We start from the raw sequence: 15,816 nt of genomic DNA, 5'->3' as shown, positions 1-15,816 counted from the left end.
TCCAAGCCCTACAAAAACACCTCAGTAAATTTTATAATAAAGCTAAATTGACCAATAAACAATGAAATACAACAATTTGGACCATTCAATACCTAACATAACCTTTATGGTAGTACATACCTGTAAATAAAGTGTATTAGTATACATGGTACAAGAAATACTTTACGTACATGTACATACATATGTAGTAAAATGTGGAACCTTACCTTTCGAGTGAGGTGATCTCCGAAAGTGGCGACAGAGGAGGAGGACAAATGGCAGAAATCATGAACACTTAACTTTACAAAACACATTAAAAAATGGCAGAAAACAATAACACTTAACTTTACAAAACACATTAAAAAATGGCAGAAAACAATAACACTAAACTTTACAAAACTTATTAACAAATGGCAGAAAACATTAACACTTCTTGATTATCTCCATCTTCGTTCTCCATAGAAAGCATCCTCTTCTTTCCGTGAACTTCAGCAACATTCTTGGGACCCATAGCTAATAACGTAAGTAATTAAGTTCACACACAATACGATAAAGTAACTTACAGTACAATGAAAGCAAAATCACTAACACGAATTTACGTTAACAAACGAAATATATGTGAACAAACGAATTCCAGTGTTTACGATAACGCTGCCGCAAAAAATGGTCAAGGAACGAACGCCTGTACATGGAGGCATGATGCTGACCAATAGGAGAGCAGGAGCTTATGGCGGTGACTAGCACCAGGAACCAATGGGAGAGCGGGAGGATGGTGGCGAGTCTACTCAGTTGGTGGCGCGCGAGTTTTAAAATTGTTCTCGGTGGTCCGGGCGAATCTTGGACTACCCTTTCGTAACCTGAATTATTTTTTTGTATGCAGAGGCAAAAAAATCTTCGTCTTTGCTTTCGTAACTTGGATTTTTCGTAAGTAGGAACTTCTATATGTCGAGTTTCCACTGTATTTTCCTGTTTTAATGTGTATTTTGATTGCTAATGACATTCATTTCAGTAGATTTAGAGATTCTGGATGTAAGTCATACCATCATGGGTGATCACAGTGAGAAAGTTGGGTTTTTGGGTGGATGAAAACACAAAATGGGTGGCATACAAGGATGTTTGGTTATTTGTTAAAACGCATAAAAAAAATTCTTCTTGATACATAACCATCGTAAATGCTTAATAACAGAAAAAATGAATCAAAATACCATAAGGCATGATATTTTTATAATTTGATTTTTGACGATCACCATGTCATGATGGGTAGCTGACGTTACATTTGTATGTTTGTTTCCACCCTACTTGACTCATTGCGCACTGTAACAATTTTTGCCTACACATGCAGTAACACCACCCACTGAGAACATGGTACCTACAGTAAATGCATTACTATTGGCTATTAGTTTTTGGTGGGTTACAACTGATGAATTTAAAGATGACGATCTGTTTGCGCATGTGTTCCAGTCGAACCGTCCTTATCTCAGTTGACCTGACAGAGCTTCACTTCAAATTGGCCAATCAGAATTCAGAGTTATTTTAATCAGTAGTTTTCTTAACTTTTTACATGGTATTCATTAATAAATGTGCTTCAAATTCTAATTGAAATCTGTTTCCTTGTTGGAAAATGTACTCATTCAAATCTAAAATTAGTATAGTCATGGCTGGCACTTGTAATAGTTCCCATGTGACTGAATTCGAGGCAATTAACCCTTAAACGCCGACTGGACGTATTTTACGTCAACATTTTTTGTCTCTCGGGTGCCGACTGACGTATTTTACGTCGACATACAAAAGTTTTTTAAAAAATTCGCGGAAAAATACTTTTAGGCCTACCAGCCGAAAACTCTTGAATCACGCGCCTTGGGGGATGCTGGGAGTTCTCGGATCAAGGTGTTGTTTTGTTTTATCAATCGTTACGCAGCGCGCAAGCGCGAATTTCTTTCTTTTGCCGCACTAAAAAGTATCTGTGACACATCTCGGAAATTATTTCGTCACTGACATTTAAATTAGCCGTTACATGAAGTATTATATATGAAAATGTGCGCATTTTTATGTAAAATACAACAAAATAATACTCATGATTGTAGCTTTTATCAGTTTTGAGATATTTTCATATAAATTACTGTAGAAAGCTGTTTTTTCTGATATTGCCTGTTATTGGTGTCTTATAATTTAACTTGATTCTCTTATCATATGCCTAACTTTTTTGTTGTAAGGCATTGAGAGGGAGTGTAGTAAATATTGACTATTTGAATTAATATTTGAGTTCCTATAACTTTCCTGTTATGAACCTCTGTTTATTCTTTTTTTTTAGGGAGAAACAGGTAACATAGTGTTTTGTTGTCATAACCATCACACTACATATGTATGAACTTGCTCTTTTAAGAAAATTCAGTATGATTTTTTTTCTTTTTACAGGTGATATCAAGGTAGCTGGATACCTAAATTTGGCAGCTGATTTTACTCATAACTTGACTGATGGCCTTGCCATTGGTGCTTCATTCTTAGCTGGGAAAAGTGTGGGAATTGTAACAACTGTAACAATATTTCTTCATGAAATTCCACATGAAATTGGTGATTTTGCTATACTTCTACAATCTGGATGTAGTCGTAGGAAGGTAAGACATTACATTTGATTTTGGTATATGCATGTGTTCTTATAAGATATATAAGCATCTTCATAGGAAGGTAAGACATTACATGTAATTTTGGTATATGTATGTATGTGTTCCTATATGAGATATACGTACTATAAACATCTTGCACATTTTAAAATACCTGATACTATATATTAATATTTATTAACGTGAGAAAACTTAATGTAAACAAGTAACAAGATATACTTACTGATAAATATTTGCTTGAATATAGTATTGAAATAAGAAAAACAATAAGCTACAAATTGGGCCCGAGACCACCCATAAGCGAGAACACTCAACCCCAAGACTGAAAAAATTCATGGTACATAGGCTATTTCACTTTGGTTGTACAATATAGTCACTTCTGGTTGTAAGGAACTCGATATAACACCCGAGGTTATATAGCATCTGCGTAAAACATTACGTACCGATACTCTAATCAGTTAAACTCAACATAAATTATTTTGGGGTATGTACTTTATATTGGATAGCCAGTTGCCACTTACCTATTGGATGTTTACTCATGGGACATTGTTTGTTGAGATTTAGCACTCATAGCAAATGTGACTTTTCCACAATATATGCCTGATGTGGAACCTAGTGACTTACACTAGCATACATTCTGGCAGTCAAAGCCATTACATAGTTATAATTTCATTATCCGTTAGCAGCTAGAATTTTGGACATTTGCGGTAGTGCTAGTATTTTGTTTTGGCTAGGCAACTAACCCTGCCCACTTTCAGGTAGAGAGGAACCAACTCATCAAGGAGTTCAGTTGTTTCTGCTGGCTGATGACTGCAACAGTGAATTTTTTTAATTTGTAGAACTTCTCAGTTGATTATTGTTGACAATTGGTGAAGTACTCTTGCTTTTGGTAGCCAATGTGGCACAAATTAGATAATGTCAAGAACTTGTTTTGACTTTTAGACTTTGTGTTGACCTTAGTATTGCCGGTGATGTCCGATACTAGTATAGTTCTCAAAGTGTGAGGTATTGTAGTACGTAAAGGCTGCAATACTTGGTTAATTAAAGCATGGTATGACCTGAATTCCATTTGCTCTAGTTGTAGGGGTTCAAGTTTGTTCTTCTCAGTTAACCCTTAAACGCCGAAGCGGTAAAAAAAAAAATTGTCTCCCGTGTGCCGGAGGTGTTTCAGAGTGAGCGCGTAAGTGGAAAAAATATTTTTTTCAAAAAATCACAGCGCTCTTAGTTTTCAAGATTAAGAGTTCATTTTTGGCTCCTTTTTTTGTCATTGGCTGAAGTTTAGTATGCAACCATCAGAAATGAAAAAAATTATCGTTATCATATATAAATAATGTGATATATGATAGCGCAAAAACGAAATTTCATATATAATTGTATTCAAATCGTGCTGTGCGCAAAATGGTTAAAGGTAACAAGTTACTTTTTTTTCCGTTGTAATGTACACTAAATTGCAATCATTTTAATATATAACACATTGTAAAACGATAAAAGCAACAGAGAAAATATTATCACAAAATAATGCGTGAATTCGTAATGCGCAGACGTAAACAAATATTTTTTCAAAAATTCACCATAAATCTAAATATAGTCCCCCTAGAGACTTCCATTTCTTTTCAAAATGGAAGACAAAATGATTGAATATTACTAATACTGTAAGAGTATAAACTTACAATTGCAGTTTTCGACCATATCTGACGAGTTAAAGTTTACTGAATGTTGAATTTTTTTTATATATATATTTTTTATATGCAATTATTTCGGAAATAAGAAAAGCTACAACCTTCAAATATTTTTAGTTTTATTCTAGATGAAATTGCGCACATTTTCATATATAAAACTCTATGAAATGCCTAATATGAACGGAGCAAATATTCTGAGAATGGGACGTACGCATTTCGGAGATTTGTGGCGGAGAATCCGCGCGCGGAGGGAAGGAAAGATTTTTTTTTAAATTCACCATAAATCTAAATATTTGCTAGAGACTTCGAATTTGTTTCAAGTAGAAGATAAATGAGATAAATGAGTGAATATTACTAGACTGTAAGAGTTTTAGCTTACAATTGCGTTTTTCGACCATTTCGGTAGAGTCAAGTTGACCGAACGTGGTTTTTTTTTTTTCTATTTATCGTGATTTATATGCAAATATTTCAAAAATGAGAAAAGCTACAACCTTCAATTATTTATTGTTGTATTCTACATGAAATTGCGCACATTTTCATATATAAAACTTTATGTAACGGCTAATTTAAAATGGTGCAAACATTACACAATCGCACGTATGATTTTTTCGGAAGAGTACGACCGCACGGACGTTAAGAAAATGTTATTTTTTTTCATAAATTTCACCATAAATCGAAATATTGTGCCAGAGACTTCCAGTTTGTTGCAAAATGAAGGTAAATGCTTGAATATTACTAGAATATAAGCGTTTTAGCTTACAATTGCGTTTTTTCGACCATTTCAGTAGAGTCAAAGTTGACCGAAGGTTGAAATTTTGGCAATTATTGTTATTTATATGAAAATATCTCAAAACTGATAAAAGCTACAACATGGGTTATTTTAGTTGTATTGTGGGCATGAAATTGCGCTCATTTCCATATAAAAATAAAACTTTATATAACGGCTAATTTTAAAATGGTGCAAAACATTACCACAATCGCATGTATGATTTTTTTCGGAAGAGTTACCGCACAGACGAAAGGAAAAAGTTTTTTCATAAATTCACTATAAATCGAAATATTGTGCTAGAGACTTCCAATTAGTTGCAAAAATAAGGTAAATGATTGAATATTACTAAAATATAAGAGTTTTAGTTTACAATTATGTTTTTTTCGACCATTTCGGTAGAGTCAAAGTTGACTGAGGTTGAAATTTTGGCAATTATCGTTATTTATATGAAAATATCTCAAAACTGATAAAAGCTACAATCATGAGTATTTTATTGTTGTATTCTACATAAAAATGCGCACATTTTCATATACAGTAGAGACCCGGTTCACGACCGTATTAGAACTTGACATAATCGGATTTCGCCACTAAATTTTTTCCTATAAACTTGTATCTGTTTTCAACCAAAAAACCAGTTTCCGACCCCCGACCATATGATGTTTGTTAACAAAACTGTTTCCGCCAGCCGCCCTAGTTGGCGTCATCCAGTGCTACCAAAATGTAGCATATTTCATGTTTGTAGCATAATTTGACCCAAGAATTGGAGCTTAGCATAATTTCTTTCACACTTAGGGTTCTAGTACAATTTTAGAATGTATTTTCACTAAAATTTTAAATAAATGCAGAAAATTCCTCAATTTCATACACAGCTATAGTGAATATATGTATCTTCATAGTGAAATTGCCTCAAAAGCAGCACTAACAAATGAGTTAATTGCTAAGTTTGAACCCAACTAAGTAATGTTAAATTTTGTGAATATAAATAAATACCCACAGTGGCATGACAAACGATCAGTAAAGTGGTTAATAATGTTTTTTCATCATGAATAAAGAATTACTTTTTTCCTTTTTAAAGTTTTATTTTTTTCAGTAGTTATCAAAATTTTAATTATGTCTGAAGTGATTTCACAATTTTTTTTCCAACAAGGTATTTATTCATTGTGTATGTGATTTGTTAAAGAAAAATAGTGTTTCAGTGGCATGATAATGATCAAGTAATATAAGTATGTATGTTTTTCTTCTTGAGTAGATACTGGTTTGTTTGTTTACCTTTTTTTTTAGTTAAGTTTTTCAGTAGTAATATCAGTAAATAATAAATGTTATTTTTGAAGTAATTTTCACACATTTTCAAGTATTTATTAATTTTAATTGTTTAGTGACCTGTTAAAGAAAAATGGTTCTGAGTGGCATGATAATGATGCAGTAATAAGTAAAATTTGTTGTTTTTCTTCACATTTGTATGTGTGATCTTCACACATTTGTCAAATAGTATAATAGTGATTGCATATCAAATAGTGTACTAGTGATTGAACGTATGTGATCTATTAAAGAAAAATGGTGTTTTATTACGAGTTTCCTAACATGTAAAGATCATCAAATTATTAGTTATAATATTGTCGGTTCGTCACTTTGTATCATTTCACCTAATATATAAATGTTTTAAATTTTCCATTACATCGTTGTTTTTAGCTCAAATGTATTAGAGAAATGAGATAAAAGTCCGCAACTAATGTTTTACAAACATTCAAACGTGTCGTGTCTTGTACACCTTGCGCGCATTTCGTTGCTTTTTCGGTGTTATCAACTCTATACGCAGTTACCTTTTGTTTCATCATGGGTCCCAACATTACTACTGGCTATCTATTAAAACCCTTTTGCTATTGTTAATCTCTGAAATAATGGAAAATGTTTACATGGCATCTCGCATTTTCCTTCTTCAAAATGTTTCCATCATTTCCAACTCCAAAATAAACCTTGAGTTTCGTCTATCCTCACCTCTGCATGAAAGTGATGAGCGAAAAAAAGATTTAATCAAGCACCCTTGCTTGATTTTTTTTTTCAAGCGTAGACATATTCTAAAACCATGCTCACACTTGAGGAGCGCGTTTCAGTAGCAAATGCAATACGTATTTAAGTGTTAGGTTTGGAGTGAAGGCAATGTTATGTACGTAGGTTACATGTGCGGTTTGGTAGCGAATGCAATCTTTAAGCTTATATCATAGCTTATATCAGAGAAGCCACTATGCCATATTAAGTGCGTAGTAATTAAGAAATTAAGAAGAATCTTTTATGTCGTACTGTAATACGCCAATGTTTACATGTAAGATTTGGTAGTGAAACCAGTTACATACGTAACATGTTCGGTTCGGTAGCAACGCAATCTAAGCTTTTTAAGCGTGCCGGTAAAGAAGAGGTTAGCCTTAGCTTAACTCAGAAGCCACTACGGTATACATTAATTATAGAAATTAAGTAGATTCTTTTATGTCTACTGTAAAAATACGTCATTGTTTACGTGTGAGATTTGGTTGTAAAACCACTGTCACATACGTAACGTGTGCCGTTCGGTAGCGAACGCAATCTTAATCTTTGTTAAGCTTGCTGGTAAAAAGGAGGTTAGCCTTAGCTTAATCAGAGAAGCCGCTATGGTATAGAATAATTATAGAAATTAAGACTGTTCTTTTATGTCTACTGTAAAAAGACGTCAATGTTTACGTATGAGGTCTGGTAGTGACACAGTTTACATATGCAACGCGTGCGCGGTAACGAACGCAATCTGTATGCTTGGTTTATAAGCGTCCTTGTAAAGAAAGAAAAGAAAAAAAAAGAGGTTAGCTTGATATTAAACTCAAGAGATGCTGGTACGTAATGGTATAGTAATTAAAGATATTAAGATGATTCTTTTTTTTACTTATACGTACTATATATGGTACATGCAGTACCATAATAATTGTCAAAGTCCAATAAAAGCTTGAAACCAGGCCCTGATTTGGACAATTTTTCCGTAAAAGACGCACCTTTTTTATAAGGACAAATTTATGAAACAAAATCGTTAGTATCATAACATTACATTTACTGAAAGATAATTTTCAAGCGATTTTGTGTCAGTATTGCCGTCGACTCCGTAAAAGATTTACCATAAATTAATATCGAATGTAAACGTTTCTAGGCTTATAGCGACGATATGGTTTGTTTACTACCATAGTCCCCCTGATATAAACCAGCAGGCCTGCGCTATGGTTTGTTTACATCTTTAAATGCCGACTTACTGTAGCAAATTTTTGCAAGCTTTTGATAAATATAAATTGGGTTTAATTTTAATAGTTTATTAATTTACTGTAATAATTAGACTTGCTTTTCAATGTTTTTATTATGTTAGCAACACGTTTTATGCCTACCCACTACACTACGTTCTACTTACTATTTACCTAGGTAGCCTATGGCGCTGTCAACAATCGGTTGGACGCAGGCTAGTTTTCTTTTATACTGTATATTATACATTTAAAATTATAAATATACGTTTAACATATTTATTTAACTTTTAACTTATTTAGTTGTATTTACATGTAATGTATTGTATAAAAAGGCAAGGTTAGGGTAATAACTGATGGTCAAGAACGGATTAATCCATTTTCAGTTATTTCTTATGGGAAAACTTGATTCAGTTCTCGAAATAATCGAATTTCGACGCTCCTTCTGGAACGAATTATCGTCGAGAACCGAGGCTCTACTGTATAATACTTCATGTAACGGCTAATTTCATACATTCAACTTACCTGTCAGATATATACATAGCTATCGACTCCGTCGTCCCCGACAGAAATTCAAATTTCACGGCACTTGCTACAGGTAGGTCAGGTGATTACCGCCCTGCTCTGGGTGGCAGGACTAGGAACCATTCCCGTTTTCTAATCAGATTCTCTCTGTTGCCGGTGGTATCAACATTGTTGTTACTTCCTCCTGACTGGAATTCTTTTTTCACAACGCTTTTGATCATCTTTCGACTAATTTTTTCGTGACGTACTTAGATCGTTGTTTGGCATTCGCTATCGTCGACTGTTTTTTGGACTTGGCTTTGGATTTTCGTGAATATGTCTGACTCTAGTGTTAGTTTCAGAGTGTGTGTGAATGAGGGCTGTAAGGTGAGGATTCCGAAAGCTTCGGTAGATCCTCACACTGCATGCAGCGGTTGTAGAAATGTTGAATGCTCGATTGAGAATACGTGTAACGAGTGTGAGAAACTGAGTGCGCAAGAATGGAAGATTCTAACTTCTTACTTGAAGAAGTTTGAGAAAGATAGAGAGAGAGAGGAAGGCGGCTTACAAAAGCCGAAAAATGTCTAGATCTCGTGAACTTCTGTCTAGTTCTGTAGCTTCTTCTTCTGATAATTATGCCCATTCTATTTCAGCCCGTTCACAAGTTGTTAACCCCTCTGATTCTGCCTCAGAAATGGCGGAACTCAGAGCTTCCCTTCAGAAAATGCAGGAAAAAATGGCAGCATTGGAAGGTAAGAGAAGTGAATGTGGTTTCTCAAGTGATTTTAGTGTCCCCAGTGTGGTGGAGGGGGCGTCTGGTCGTCTCTGCGATGCTCCCAGGTCTAGACCGCTTCCAAGCTCCCTGGCCCAGAGGAGAAGGAAAGTCGAAAGCCTTACGGAGGTTGTGGAGAATCCCCAACGATCAAGCGTCCCTTCGGCAGAATCTATTACATCTCGGACTGCCAGGGACAGCTACAGGAAAAGCGTCCTACGAGAGTGCTTTTCGTCATCTAGTTCGCCTTCTCCGAGAAGAGGATGGAAGGAGTCAAAGCTTTCCCGTCCGCTGAAGCAGAATTGGAAAGAACCTGAGCTCAATTCTAGCCCTGAGCGCTTCTCTGAAGAAGATGCGCCTTCGGTAATAAAGAAGGCTAGAAAGGAGTTAGATCCTTGGACTGTAAGAGATCCTTGAGCGCCTTCCAGATCTCCCTCTCCTGATTCGAATGAGTCCTCAACCAGAAAAATTTTGATGAATATGCAGGAGCAATTAGCGTCTTTGGTAGGAGTACTTTCTAAAGAGCCTACTCGTAAGAAGGATGATAGGCTTCCGATTAAGAGATCCAAATACCGGTCTCCTGTCAGGCGCAACGAGCCTTCCGGGGGATGGTTGTGTTCGCACAGGCAGCCATCTCTGGGGGGAGAGCGGAGCGTTAGACAGGAGAGAAGTGGAAAGGAAGTAACTCCTGCCAAGCGTCTGGCGCCAGCTAGGAGCCAGGCGCCAAGTAGGCGCAAAGAGCCTGAGTTTCCTGTAGATCATTCAAGGACTAGAACTTCAACCAAGCACCAAGATCCAACTGGAGAAGAGGAAGCTCCTGATAGGAGTAGAGCGCCTGCTAAGCGCAATATACTTGCCAAACGAAATGCGCCTACCATGTTCGATACGCCTGCCAAACTCCAGGAGTATTCGGAACTCGATGCGCCTTCCAAAGGCCAGGAGTATTCGGAAAGAGATACGCCTGCCAGGTGCCAGGAGTATGCTGATCTCAATACTCCTCCCAGGCGCCAGGAGTATTCTGAACTTAATAGTCCTACCAGGCGCCAGGAGTATTCGGAGCGCGATGCGCCTACCAGACGCCAGGAGTATTCGAAGCGTGTTGCGCCTGCCAGGCGCCAGGAGTGTTCCAAACACGATACTCCTCCCAGGCGCCAGGAGTATTCTGAGCGAGATACTCCTGCTAAGCGCCAGGCGCATTCTCCACATGAAGAGCCTGATATCCGACAGGAGTCTTCCAGGCGTAAAACTATTATTCATGACTCTCCTAATGATAGACACAGAGAGAGAGTTACTCTTAGTCCCTCTCCTATTAGAAGTGCTTCTTCTTCGGAAAGGAAGAGATCAAGGGAGGAGACAGATGAGAAGAAGGGAGCCTTCTTCCTTCCCGAGCCTATTAATTTAGAAGACGTCTCGGAGGACGAAATCACTAACAAAGAAGGACTTTCAAATTATAAAGTTCTTTCTTCTCTTCTCTTAGAGAGTATGGAGATGCCTTGACTCCAGCCGCTCCTCCCTCTCCGCGCTCTCTTTTTTCAAGCACGAAAGCGCACAAGTCTTCATCCTTCCTACTAAAAATGAAGCCGCCATATCCATGAAGACCCGGGCCCTACAATCTCTTTGACTCCTGGATCAAGACAAAAAAGGAGTTAGGAAGGACAGTCTTTTGCATGCCTCCTGCTAAACTAACGGGTAGAAGAGGCATGTGGTACGAAACGGGAGAGAATATGGGATTGTCTCTGCCCGTTTCAGCTGAGTCAGACTTCTCGAGTCTCGTAGACTCCTCGAGGAGACACGCCTTAAATTCGGCTAAAAAGCAAACATGGGGTTTCTTCCGAAATGGACCATCTCCTCAAGGGACTTTTCCACACTTTAGAAGTATTTAACTTCCTGGATTGGTCCCTTGGGGTTCTTGCTAAAGAAGTCCCATGAAAAGGAACAACTAAATCCAGGAACCTTAGATAGCATCCTTACATGCATTGATAAGGCTGTTCAAGATGGATCGGCAGAAGTATGCTCCCTCTTTGGTGCGGGAATACTAAAGAAGAGGGCGGTTCACAGTGCTTTTCTCACTAAGGCCGTCTCTCCTTCGCAGAGATCCGCTTTATTGTTTGCGCCTCTCTCAGAACATTTATTTCCTTCTCAGTTGGTGAGAGACATTGCTCATTCACTAACTGAGAAGGCCACTCAAGATCTTCTCAGACAATCCTCAAGGAAGAATAGACCTGTGGCCAGTGAGGAAAAGAAAGCCACTCGGCCAGCTCAGCAGCAGCAGCCCTTTCGAGGAGGCCCTCAGGCTAGATCCATCGCCAGAAGGAAGACAACGGAGAGAAGGGGAAGATCTTCCTTCCGTCCCTTTAAGAAGGGAAAATGAGAAATCTTTCCTCCAGACACCTGTAGGAGCCAGGTTTACAGTTCTTTGCGGGAGCATGGGAAGACATAGGATCTGATCCTTGGTCGATGTCGATAATCAGGAAGGGTTATTATATCCCATTCAAGGACAGGCCCCCACCCCCCTTGACAACATCACCGAGGGAACTGTCCGCCAGATACAGGGACCCTGTTCTGATGGATACTCTTCGTCAAATGGTGGAACAGATGTGGGACAAAAGAGCAATAGAACTGGTAACTGGATCACATCTCTCGGGGTTTACAATCGCTTGTTTCTCGTAGCGAAAGCCGTTGGGATGGAGACCAGTACTGGATGTAAGTGCGCTGAACAAATTCGTAGAACAACAGAAGTTCAGCATGGAAACGTCTGCTTCAGTCCTTGCAGCACTCCGTCAAGGAGATTGGATGGCGTCCCTAGATCTTCAAGACGCATATTTCCACGTCCCGATTCACCATTCATCGAGGAAGTACCTTCGTTTCATGTTCGAGGGAAGGATCTATCAGTTCAGGGCCCTGTGTTTCGGCCTATCTACGGCTCCCCAAGTCTTTACAGACTTGATGAAAAATGTGTCAAGACACCTACACATGAAAGGGATAAACGTCTCCCTATACCTGGACGACTGGCTCATCAGGGCCAGGTCTCGAAAGCAGTGTTTGGAGGATCTGTCAACAATCCTGGAATTGACGGAAGTATTAGGATTGATCGTGAACCTCGAGAAATCTCAGATGGTCCCCAGCCAGAACGTAGTCTATCTGGGGATTCAGATGGATTCTCGGGGTTTTCGAGTATTTCCTTCTCAAGAGAGAATAAGGAAAGGCTGTACCACAGTATTGAACTTCTTAGAGAAAGAGCGCACTTCAGCGAGGGAATGGTTGAGCCTTCTGGGGACCCTTTCCTCGCTCGAACAGTTCTTTCCTCTAGGAAGACTACATCTCCGTCCGCTTCAGTTCTTCCTGAGAAGGAGTTGGAGTTGGAAGACAGGACAGCTCTCGAACACGTTTCCAATCTCAGCGGAAATAAAAGATCAATTAAGGTGGTGGCTGACCCCCTTAGAAGAGAACAAAGGAGTATCCTTGGAAGTACGGAACCCAAACCTGACATTGTTCTCAGACGCGTCGGAGACAGGTTGGGGTGCGACCTTAGGATCCAAAGAAGTGTCAGGCACCTGGTCGGAAGAACAGGTGTCATGGCACATAAATTGCAAGGAGCTATTAGCAATTCACCTTGCGCTAAAGAGCTTCGAGCACATAGTCAGAGACAAAGTGGTGCAGATAAACTCCGACAATACTACCGCTCTGGCTTATGTCAAAAAACAAGGAGGAACTCACTCTCTCGCCCTATACGAACTAGCAAGAGATCTGCTGATTTGGGCGAATCAAAGAAATGTAGTTCTCCTAACAAGATTTGTCCAAGGGGAGAGGAACGTGAGAGCGGACAGATTGAGCAGGAGGTTCCAGGTCCTTCCTACAGAATGGACCCTCCACTCGGAAGTCTGTCAGAGCCTTTGGTATCTTTGGGGGAAACCTCAAGTAGATCTATTCGCCACGTTTCTCTCCAAAAGGATAGACACATTTTGCGCCCTAGTAGAAGATCCCAGGGCTTATGCAATAGACGCCCTTCTCCTGGACTGGTCAGGGCTAGATGTGTACGCTTTTCCCCCATTCAAGATACTGGGGGAAGTAGTCAGAAAGTTCGTGGCTCGAAGGGAACCAAGATGACTCTGATAGCCCCATATTATTGGCCATCCCGAATTTGGTTTCACGGAGTAATGGAGTGGACAGTGGACTTCCCCAGATCTCTTCCAAACCGGATAGATCTGCTCAAACAACCCCACTTCGAGAGGTACCATCAAAATCTACCCGCTCTTGCTCTGACTGCCTTTCGACTATCGAAAGACTTGTCAGAGAGAGAGGGTTTTCTCGCAAGGCGGCAAGCGCAATTGCCAGAGCCCGCAGATCATCTACTAGGCGAGTGTACCAATCGAAGTGGAAAGTTTTCAGAAACTGTTGCAGGTCGAAGAAGCTGTCCTCTTCTAATACCTCTGTGACCGAAATTGCGGATTTCCTTCTTTTCCTGAGGGAAAAGTCGCATCTCTCTGTACCGACTATTAAGGGGTACAGAAGTATGCTTTCAGCAGTCTTCAGAAACAGGGGATTAGATTTGACGAATTATAAAGATTTGCACGATCTCATCGTTCCTTTGAAACATCGAAGTCGAGTGAACCTAGGGTTCCAAGCTGGAACTTGGATGTGGTCCTGAAATTTCTGTCCTCCGAGAAGTTCGAACCACCGCACATGGCTTCATTTCGGGATAATCACTAGAAAGTGTTTATTTCTGCTATCTCTTGCTATGGCAAAAGGGTCAGCGAGTTGCACGCCCTTGAGTCACGAGTTTGGCTTCAAAGGAGACTGCGATTTGTTCATTCCAGACACTCTTTCTTGCCAAAAATGAGAACACTTCGAATCCCTGGCCCAGGAGCTTCGAGGTAAAAGGACTTACTAGTCTAGTGGGCAGAGAAACGGAAAGATCCCTTTGTCCAGTTAGAGCACTGAAATTCTATTTGGATAGAAAGAAAGTGGTTGGGGGGTTCACAACATGGTCTATTGGTGCTCAGTAAAGGACCCCAAGAGACCAATGTCTAAAAATGCCTTGGCCTTCTTTGTTAGAAGTGTCATTACCGAGGCTCATAAGAACTGCCCAGATGACTCTCTTAATCTATTAAGAGTAAGAGCTCATGAAGTAAGGGCAATCGTGACGTCTATTGCGTTCCAAAGGAATATGTCACTTAAAAATATTTTGGATGCAACTTATTGGAGATGCAACTCAGTATTTGCATCTCATTACTTAAAAGATGTGCGAGTTACGTATGAGAAATGTTATTCTCTAGGTCCGTTTGTGTCAGCACAGACGGTTCTGGGTAAAGGAGAGAGCACCGATCCTTAAATATGTGTACGTAACCCTCTTGTCGGATGTGTTCTTGTATTTCCTGTGCATGGAAGTGTCAGATGTCGCACAGGCGGCCTTCACTTCTCTTCACTAGGAGATCGAGTGACAACTGACTTTTAGAGGGGTACAAAATTTTTTTTTTGTACTTTTGTATGTGTGTTATCAAGTTTTTGGTTGTTTGCTAAGAGTTCGGGGATGACTTCTTGGCAATCTTAGAACTAACACGGGTTAGGATCGGGTGATCGGGATCGGTTGTGCTGCTTCCTTAAAGAAGGCGTGTTGTCATATAAGCGGATTAGACACCCATTGACAAATGCCAGTTAGGCTCATGCCGAGTAAGCGGATGAAACCCCATCGACAGACCCACAAGAACTCTTGGCCGCAGATCACTATCTCGCTAAGGCTCTTGAGGTGAAGCAGACTCCTGGGCAGTAGCCATGAAGTCTTCCACCTAATAAGGTAGGAACCAAGGTCTATAAATACCTACAACATATGTTGTTTACCTGTCTAGTCAGTAGTTAACTGTCTCTTGCCCTCCACCAAAGGGTGTCAATCAGCTATGTATATATCTGACAGGTAAGTTGAATGTATGAAAATGATATTGTTATGATACAATAATGTTTCATACATACTTACCTGGCATATACTATATACGATTGAAGACCCACCCAGCCTCCCCGCAGGAGACAGGTGGAAGAGAGAATCTGATTAGAAAACGGGAATGGTTCCTAGTCCTGCCACCCAGAGCAGGGCAGTAGATCACCTGACCTACCTGTAGCGAGTGCCGCGAACTTTGAATTTCTGTCGGGGACGACGGAGTCGATAGCTATGTATATATCTGCCAAGTAAGTATGTATGAAACTTTATTGTATCATAACAATATCATTTTACAATGGTACAAAAATTATG

General features: G+C 39.3%; 1 protein-coding gene across 1 annotated transcript in view; it reads left to right on the top strand.

Annotated features, from left to right (window-relative positions):
* The window catches only part of LOC135223783 (protein catecholamines up-like), a 66,129-nt gene that overhangs the window by 33,155 nt on the left and 17,158 nt on the right, over positions 1-15,816 (top strand). Inside the window, exon 2 of the mRNA XM_064262572.1 lies at positions 2,395-2,594. Coding sequence (XP_064118642.1) covers positions 2,395-2,594 — 200 coding nt within the window. The remainder of the gene's footprint in view (positions 1-2,394; positions 2,595-15,816) is intronic.

Source organism: Macrobrachium nipponense, chromosome 10, assembly GCF_015104395.2.
Source record: "Macrobrachium nipponense isolate FS-2020 chromosome 10, ASM1510439v2, whole genome shotgun sequence".
Classification (NCBI taxonomy): Eukaryota; Metazoa; Arthropoda; class Malacostraca; order Decapoda; family Palaemonidae; genus Macrobrachium; species Macrobrachium nipponense.
The sequence above is the reverse complement of the archived record's forward strand: the minus strand, read 5'-3'. Positions and strand labels throughout refer to the sequence as shown.